General features: G+C 36.8%; 1 protein-coding gene across 3 annotated transcripts in view; it reads right to left on the bottom strand.

Moving 5' to 3' along the window:
• Nucleotides 1-1,384: 1,384 nt before the first annotated feature.
• The window catches only part of LOC145215409 (uncharacterized), a 51,238-nt gene continuing 42,702 nt past the window's right edge, over nt 1,385-9,920 (bottom strand). For 2 of the 3 annotated variants that reach the window (XM_080084108.1, XM_080084107.1), the window contains exons 31-35: nt 8,991-9,144; nt 7,391-7,473; nt 3,579-3,732; nt 1,650-1,785; nt 1,385-1,450 (exon numbers count right to left, since the gene is read on the bottom strand). In XM_080084108.1, coding sequence (XP_079940234.1) covers nt 1,695-1,785; nt 3,579-3,732; nt 7,391-7,473; nt 8,991-9,144 — 482 coding nt within the window. In that variant the 3' untranslated portion in view covers nt 1,385-1,450; nt 1,650-1,694. Of the gene's footprint in view, nt 1,451-1,649; nt 1,786-3,578; nt 3,733-7,390; nt 7,474-8,990; nt 9,145-9,351; nt 9,736-9,920 lie in introns of those variants that run through there. The other variant, XM_080084109.1, reaches the window with a different exon arrangement.

Genomic DNA, 9,920 nt, shown 5'->3' with positions numbered 1-9,920 from the left:
TAGTAAGTTTAGTGAGATGGCAAAAACAATTATTAATTTTTTGAAGTAGAGATCTGAAACTTTTGCACAAAAACTCGGTCAATTTATATCCTGACTAAACCACTTTATTGTGCGAAGTATGTAAAAGCCAAATACTGACATGTAATCCATCGCAGCAAGTGCATCACTTTCAGCTGTAGTGAGTTTGTCAGGACTTTCAGTTCCGTTCGGCAAACATCCAGCCAGGCCCCAAATGGCTTTCAAACATGCCATTGAATGAGGTCCAAAGTATGTTGGGCAGTCGGTGGGCAAAGCTGTACAGAGTAAAACGTACACACATCATGCAGAATATACAGGGCTCCCGCACAATTTTTGTTTATAAATTCCATGAGGCAATTCCCATAGTACAACTAGAAAAGAGGCTTTAGTATATGCAGCCAATTTACCATACTTGCAACAAATATACAAATGTTATGTAATGTGAAATTCCTATCTCTATCTGGCATTTTCAGGTTAAAACAGGCGCCACATTCCATACTTTTTCAAGGAGTTTTGCAAAAGTTGTTTTTTTCAAAACTTTTTCTAAAAATACAAACTTAAATTCCGTAACTATTCCAGGTTTTCCATACCCGCAGGCAGGTTTTTTTTAAGGTTTGGTTTGGGTGACCGCTAAGTAGTTTTAAGAGACCGCAAGTGTTTCATTTAAATACCAAAAAAAGCCATATTTGCTTAAACGGGAATTTTGGGAAACCGCTGGAGAAATTTAACAAAACACCTTAAAAAAACACTGCCCGCGGGAACCCTGAATATATGCAGCAATTTTGATTTATAGCAGGTACAATTTAGAATATTTATTTTAGGGTTGAACAGGTCTGAAAGCACAGTGGGCCAAGTCTGAAAAACACTTTGCAAGTAACAAAAAAATGTGTTCTTCAAAGGGCTATACCAGTGGTTTCCAACCGGGGAGGAATTCCTCCCTAGGAAGGAATTTTATGAGTTTAGGGGAAGGAATTTCATAAAAACTGTAAAAAACATTTACATTGGAAATGTTACATAATATTTTTGTATGTACATTATTATGTCCATTATAATTTGGACCCGGTTCACATTTGAAACCGGTTGTAAAGGAATCTGAAATGGACATCCCTAATTATAAGGTCTATTTCAAATTGCTACAATTTTTTATGCTATATTTGTTTTTTGTCTTTTGGGGAGGATTGAATAGTTCGAAAATGGGCAAAGGGAGGAATGTAACAAAAAAGGTTGGGAACCACTGGGCTATACTATTTATGAACTGCCAAAAAATATGAAAAATCAAGGACTAAGAACTAATTTATAAACTGCCAAAAAAAATAGAAAAAAGTCAAATAAAATGAACTATTTTTCACTTATTCCGTAGCAGTCAAGCTGGTCAACACTGTTTCTGCTGTCTGCATCAGATTTTATGTGTTGCATTTCCGCCAGCATATCACTGAACGACACAAAACATGCTAAACTTTATCATCTGAGACATACGATTCACAGTTTTTGAAAAACATCGAAATACAAAAAAGTAAAATTATATAATTATACAATTATTAAAAGTTATGGGCCAGGACGTTATCATGAAAAGTTACATATTACTCAAATAAACCAAGTTAAACATTATATTTTACATTTATAGTACTAACTTATATTTCTTTGTAGCCAAAGTTGAAGCTAACGCTGTTGTCAATTTATCTGGTAAACATCCAACCCAGGTGAAAACTGATTTTAAACAGTCGAGGGAATGAGGTCCAGTGTACGATGAACAGTTGGGGAGTAACGCTGCAAAATAATACAAAGAAATTCTAAAATGTTCTCACTATTTAAGTCCAGTGCCGGATTCAGGGTCTACTGGCCTGTAGACACATTTTTTTAAGTGACCCGAAAATCAGGGTTGCCAACTAAAAAATTAGAATTATCAGTGATGCCAAATCATTGTCACAAAGATTGTTGTTGCAACTATAACTCAGGGTAGGCCTACCGTGCAAAAACTTGATCATATGCCTAACTAATTCACAACTTTGCGCTATTTGCGATTGAAAACGTGTTAACTAGTTTTAGGACGTCAATCTTACGGAGTAGATCGCTTTCAATAAACAAAATAATTATTTTGAAAACATGACTAAATTTCTAATGATTTTAAAGTGGCCTGGAATTTTGACTGGCCTGTAGGCACGTGCCTACTTTGCCGAATGGTTTATCTGGCACTGTTTAAGTCTTTGACTGTTTCTCATTATAATAACCATTATAATAACCTTCATTGAAATGTAAAATAACATGAAATAGATATTGTTTAACATGAATTGGTTGACCCATGAAAAGCTTTTGTAGTACCCAACATCTGATTCTACAGGTGTGGCAGATATTGCATTCCCGAAAACTGCATTTAATCTGTCTAGTCCAGTTGAACTGTTTCAAATACAGTGTTTTTAAGCAACACAGGAAGCTTTTAAAAGTTCTTTATATCAATACTGTCACAAATACTATGCTGTGCATTCGTTATCGCACAGTGTTTTTGCATTGCGTTGTGACATTCTTGCGTTTAACTCTTTTTTTGTTGTTTATAGTGCACTGTAGTACTACACGCATTCAGTGTTAGTTACCCTGATAAAGGCGACCTGTATAGGCTGTCGAAACATCGGAATAAAAATACATTTGCCAGAAGAGCGCTAGAAACTTGATATTATGCCTAGCAGCAATATCTTATATACTGTACTGTGATATTGTGACCAGCGTGCAGAAACTAATCTTTCTATTCTTCTGCTACTCTTTAAAATTGCCCATTGTGTTGCATGTATGCCAAAGCTTAATAAAAGTTAAGTTACCCACTGTTCTGTTTTAGTAAACTTACTGAAACCAAAGCAGTTTTCCTGTTGTTTTGAGTTGCCTGCGTCTGCATCTGTTCTATACTTTTGTAATGTACTGTATAGGGTTCTGTGTTTTACAAAATAAAAATGTTATTGGTCTTCAGTTTTCACCTGTAACTGCAAAATTACTCCACCAGCCAACCCTTTACTCCATCAACCATTCATTTAACATGCTGGTTTATACATGCCTTAAAAATATCTGCTTTCCTACCCCTGTTTTATTCTTTATTTTAAAGGCTTTGTTTGTATAAGGCCGCATCCAAATCATTGTACCCAGTAAGCACATTACATTTGCTACAACCCGTAAACCGTTTTATTTTTTGTACTGGCTGCATAATTTTTACACAAAACCCTTATAATTACTACACAGGAATGAACATTTAAAGCAGGGGTGGCCAACCTTTGTCACTGTGGAGTCAAATACAATTGCAATGATTAGATCGCAGGTCGCACGCTTATACATCACAAGGTGATTTACTTCGTTGCATACCAAAAGTGCCTTACTACAAGTAAAATTCGCATTTGATTCTAGCAGCATATTTTCAGGTCACAGAAAAAAGCACCAACTGCACTGATCTGCTCAAAAATATATAATAATTGGACTCGTTTGCCAGTACATTTGAAATCCAAGTGTCTCTGCGGGCTGCAGAACTTTAATCAATGGGCCGCAGTGTGCACACCCCACAGATTTAAAATATCCACACTTACCTGTAGTTCATAACAGAAAGTGCATCGAATTCAGGAAAAGTGAGTGTAGTTGGATATTTAAAACCAGCAGGAAAGCATCCAACAAGACCCCACACAAATTCAATACACGTAATCCAATGTATTCCATAATAAGTTGGGCAATCCACTGGAAGAACTACAAATCATAATCAAAACATGAAATTCACACTGCATCAGAAGATATGAACTCATATTTGTTTTACTTGGGTAAGCCCTGAATTGTTTATGCAAACCAGCAAGCAAAGCACAATTGTCAGGGTTTTGCGCAATTTTCGTTTTTAAATTCCATGACTTTTCTAAAACTTTTCAAGAAAAAAACTTAACCTTTATGGAAAAAAAAACGAGCAATTCCAATAGTAAAACTAGAAAAGAGGCTTTGGTATATGTAGTCAATTTATCATACTTGCAACAAAAAAACATATACAGACGAATCCGGTTAATAGCATAATCCGTTTAATTGCATCGCAATTAAAAGTCCCAAACCGTCGCCCATCGTTTGTTAAGAAAATCGTCCGGTTAATCGCATACCGGTTTATCGCATAAACCGGATATTCGCATCGATTTTCAACGAAATATGCGATTAACCGGATTGATGATCTCTGTGTAAAAGTCGTACAGACCGAGTTTTTCGAATAAAAGGCGACGATATGATAGTAAAATCCTCCGGAGGTAATGTACGCGAAAAAGACGTAGATGCATTTTTGCATTCCACACCAAATAACGCAGCTAACGTTGAAAATGAAACGTCCATAAAATATTTTTGAAAAGTTATTAGGAGATTAAATCGGCGTTCAGTTTACCGCTGAGCGATAACTAGGAATCGTTATCTCAAAGCCGTGCACATTGTTCCTTTATTGTTGGCTTATCTAATCGCCAATAGTGATATAACAACCGTTTAAAAGAGTTCAAGTTAAAATTACGAAACTGGTGTTCAGGCAAAGACGCTGATTGTAATTTCTTACTATGTGCGAACTGCACCGAATTCGAAGTATTAAGAATTTTGAAAAATGTTAAATGTAAAACAAATTGTTAAAAATGTTCTTCTGTTATTGTTCATGACCCACAAACCACGTAATGGTTGTAAAAAATGTTAGATCGCAAGTAATCACACGATGTTGTTTAGATTCACGTAATTGGTAACGTGCCAATGATTACCGTATTTTATGTCTTCTATTCGTGACCTTGCGCAACTTATCATGTAAATCAGTGGTCTTCAACCTTTTTGAAACGCGACCCCAATTTTGAAAAAGATTAATTCAGCGTTTACATGGGACCCCATTTTTTTTCCGGTAGTGAAAAAATGTTTCAAGGAAAGCCGAGTGTAAATATGTCTGCCTAATTATTAATTAGACTTTAAATATTAGTATTCAGTGTGGTATCAAATGATAAAACCCATAAGTTTTATTTAATTTGGCCAACCTAATTCGCGTTAAAGCTCACCAGTTGACAGAAATCAGTAAATTTATGTATTTTTCCCTGACCCGCTATATTATTTTGGACACAATATGTCTTTCATGGGGCTCTATCACGTAACAATGGGTTGGACAACTTGTGTTCTATATGGATTATTGCATCACAATGATGCATTGTGACACGGGGTACCAAGTTGTACTTTAGCAAAGGTTGCAAACTAAAAAAAGTCCATTATTTTTTGGTAATAATATAACGCCAATAAGTTAAATTTATAGCGACCCCAGAAAAAGTTTAGGCGACCCCACTTGGGGTCGCGACCCACATGTTGACGACCACTGATGTAAATCACCGATTAAGAAAGGCATTTATTCCTCTTGTAATTGTTGCTGGTTTGAATTTTGAAGCAACGATCACACGTTGATCACGTGAGAGTCACGCTAGTCTTGCAGCTGCAGTTTTGCTGAGTAAGCTAGAAAGTAGCGCCACAATCTGAGTCTTTAAAGGTTTGCTAAAATGAATTATTCTTTTTGTCAATTGAATATAATAGAAACTGATGCAGCTCGCCTTTGCACCCTTGTGCTGTAGAATGTGCCGAAGTTGGAAGTTTGACCAGATTTCGGTCGTGTACTTTCGGGTTTGGGCTTGCTTACAAATATGCACAGCGCTTTGTCGCTTAACGCGTTGGTTTGAACTACAAAACGAAATAGGTCCTAAACAATTTTACCTGTATATTAAGCGAGGTGCCTTTATAAGGGAAACTACCCAAAACAAGACTTAACCGTCATAGGGAAGTTCCTAAATCTAAATGTTGGGTCCCTTGGTTACGATGCGATTTAACATATATTTTCAAATAAACCTGACTACAAGAGAAAGCACAAATCAAACGAACTGCGGCGTGTGCGCCAATTAAAGAGTGTGTGTGCGTTGCTTCTGTTTCTGCAACACACTTGGGCGATTGCACCATAGCCACGACAGTTAGGAAGCATGATGTCATGTATTGCGCTGAGAGTAGCACTTTTTTCAATTCAGCAACAAAAGAGAGAAAATACTGCTCCGTTGCCATAGTTGAGCGTCACTGCAACTTAGTTTTAGCTGGGAAAGCGAAAATGAGCAGTTTTGCTAACGACGTGTACTGTTTACGTAGCAACCGGATTATCGCATAATCCGGTTAATCGCATCACATGCCCTTGGCAAATAGATGATGCGATTAACCGGATTCGTCTATATGTTACGTATTTGGAAATTCTATCTCTATCTGGCATTTTCAGGTTAAAACAGGCATAAAATTCCATACTTTCATGGACTTTTGCAAAAGTTGGCTTTTTTCAAAACTTTTCCAGGCCTTAAAAATAAATTTAAATTCCATAACCTTTCCAGGTTTTCCATACCCGCGGGAACCCTGAATTATAAATAGTAACATACAAGCATAGGTATTGATTTAGGGGTGGCAACATATGTTTTGTCAGGTCTGTTTTTTAGTTTAAAATTGATGGGCCAAATTGAATATTAAAACTTTTGGGATCTAACAATTCGACCAACAATGGCATGCTTCTAAAACCGGAAAAAGTCTCCCCTAAAATTTTGCAAAAAATTAAAACATCAATGCCCATCAAAGGTGTAGTAGCAAGTCAAGTTGGGTTCCCATGCATTCCCATATGGCAAGACTCAAGCTAGAAAAATCTAGCATGCAGTGGGATTTGAACCCAAAACATTAGCATATCACAGGTTAGAGCTACATCCGGATTCCTGTTTACTCTATTCGACCTGTTTAAACCTGAAATTAGTACTGAATTCCATCATGAGATTGCCATTTACATTTTTAAGGGGACCACAGGTCTTACAGGGTTAATTGAAGGGGGCCACAAGGCCAAAAGTTAATTTTAGGGGGCCATGGTCCACAAAAGGTTGAGAACCACTGGGTTAGAGCTACATCCACTGAGGTATATGTTGAAATCACAAGCATGTTGCCTGTCATATATGCCAAGCATGCCAGGTTCACAGTAAGGGATTGCTAGTTCGATCACGGATCAGTTAAGATGAACACCTATTCATTACTGGGATCAGATCATGATCCAAGCACAGCAGGCAGTTTGTACGACTCCCGTATACCCTTTATCCGAACATGTGGTGGATTGCAAAATAATGAGCTTCGCATACAATGGCAATGGGCGTTCTGTAGCGCTTGATGTGGCTTGTTTTCTTTAGCGGCGCTCAAGCTATTGTTGACCGGAATTGTTTGTTTTCAGAGGCGACCCCCTTGATGTATGCAATGCATGTTGCCACGACGACGCATCGCGGTTGTTATGGAAACGTGGGCGTTAACAGTACTTGATCCCAGTAATGAATATGAATAAGTTCTGGCAACAAAATATTGTATTTACCTAAACCAAAACATTCTTCTTGCTTTGCAGCAACACCGGCATCTGAATCTGTTTTAATTGCTGCCATGTCACTATGCAAATCCCTGAACACAACGTTAATGGTAAAAAAACATAAAGATTTCGATAAGATATAAAACAACATATGTTTTTAATATTTTAACTGGGTGTTCAACAGGACTTAAGTTCTATTTGGTGATCAACTGGAAATAACTGCATATAATATGTTAAATGTATTGAGTATGAAAAAAAGCTTATCCAAGTAATTGGCCATTTATTGTCAGCTGTTGGTTGTGTGATCCTTGAATTTTCTGAATTAAAGAAATACAGTATCTATTTCAAGCAAATATGGTACGGATGCTTTCTTTGTCTTTGCTTAACAATAGACTGGCCCACAACATTAGTTTAATTCAGTGGTTCCCAAACTTTTTCGTATTTTTTTCAAAACGGTCCCTTTGCCATTATTTCGAGGGCTCGCGGTCCTTTTAAGCATAAATGTGTATTTCATAAAAACGAAAGTTGATTGCAGGATTTTAGCTAGTTGTGCAAAATTGCGCATAACAATCATCCAAAGACAGCATGTGACATCACAAACAGAACAAATAAACATTACGATTGTGCGCGAACAATTGCATTTTTGCTAGTTGGCATTCAATAAAGGCCAGTGTTTAGCAATGGAAACAGTCGATTCTTAATTCTACTTTGATTTAAACTTATTTAGTGGCACAAACTGACGCCAAATAAGATTATAGAATTACTTCAACTGCTTCGCGGTCCCCCCAAAATTGCCTCACGGACCCCTAAAGGACTGCGGACCCCAGTTTGGGAACCGCTGGTTTAATTGAACATGGCATAAAACAATAAAATCCATTTAGGATTTCCATTTTTTCCAGCACACAGTTTTAATACAACAGATGAATCGTAGTGAAGGCTATTTTCTGGATGTAACAGATTCTGGTTGTAATTGATAAGCAGATACTATAAAAGCAAGTAGAAAAAAAATATTTCAGAGAAACTGTGGCTTATTTTTTACAGAACAGATTGTGTGATTTTGTTAAACTAGTCAGTTGAAAAATTACACTGCTTACACATTGAAATGTTCAAATGAAACTGAAAATTTGCAGACAGTGCACACTGTTTCACCCTATAACATCTCATCAGTGCAGCTAGTGACAAGAAATAGGCCATATTGTCTAGTAGTCTAACAACAGTCCAGTTTGTTGGGAGTAACAGGCTAAAAAGCCATGCCTATTCTGTTCAATGCCACAACTGGGTGTAAACTAGAGCAGGGCTTCTCAAACTTTCTTGCTCTGCGACCCCATTTAAAAAAACAAAATTTCCAGGCGACCCCTTGATGGGTATAGCCTATACACGTGAATGATGTTTAAACGATACATTTTTGCATGTATACCATTTATTGTGACAATGTCATAACAACGCATGATGTTTCACAACCCCAACCCACTGTTTGAGAAGCCCTGAACGAGAGGTAACAGGCTCACAATGGCAACTGCTTGCTATTACATTGAAACTGAAAAGTTGCGTAAGATGACTTAATTAATCTGAAACTTCAAAATGTTACTGATCAATTAAATTTACGCACGGGTAAATTTTCGTTGTCAAAACTGATAGTTCTGCAGACGTCAGTTTGTCAGGAAATTTGTCCCCCTCCGGTACACAGCCAACCAGGTCCCAGACATACTTCAAACAACCCATAGAGTGTGGTCCATAATAGGTTGGGCAAAGACTTGGTAAAACTGTGAAATCAAAAAATCTCTCCGTTTTCTAAATTGTATCACAAGTTGAAATTTTTTTATTTCCAGGTTCAAACCAGTTGAGCATCTCATATAGAACAACTATATAGTTCACTAAAAAAGCATCTTCAGTGTCAATAAGGGGCAAAAAAATAGAAATTAGAAAAGGCTAATCGTTTCTTCACAAACATGATCATTCCTCAACTGAATGCCTAGCAGACTAAACCGACTGTAAACATGCAAAAATACTAAAAGCCACATATTACGGCAACAAAACCAATGAAAATGTACATAACAGTAACATGCTTTGTTGCTTTTACATCTGTTAAGACCATTTTATTTCTGATCCAAATTACAAATGCACAATTGCAAAGAAACAAAAAATTGAAGTTTACCAAATCCAAAATGGTCAGAGTACTTGTGTATACAGAATACATCATGCAGACGTTTCAACAGTCACTGTTGAACCTGATGATCACAACAGTGATTGTTGAAATGTCTGCAGTAAGATGTGTTCTAAGTACACCAGTTCAATCAAGACAATCGCTGTTGTCATCATCAGTAGTGACTGTAGAAATGTCTGCATGATGTACTCTATATACACAAGTAGTCTAACAGTTATGTTTCTGATTAAATTACTCTTCAAGTTTGTGTATAGTGTTCCAAAATGGTTTACTTTTAGACAAAACAGGGACCACAAGCATAATGTTTACTACTCCAATTTGGGTTGTTACATTTCTTATCCTAATTACAAAGTTAACTGCAATTAACACAGCTCA

The sequence above is a fragment of the Phallusia mammillata genome, chromosome 2 (genome assembly GCF_965637545.1).
Source record: "Phallusia mammillata chromosome 2, kaPhaMamm4.hap1.1, whole genome shotgun sequence".
NCBI lineage: Eukaryota > Metazoa > Chordata > Ascidiacea > Phlebobranchia > Ascidiidae > Phallusia > Phallusia mammillata.
The sequence above is the reverse complement of the archived record's forward strand: the minus strand, read 5'-3'. Positions and strand labels throughout refer to the sequence as shown.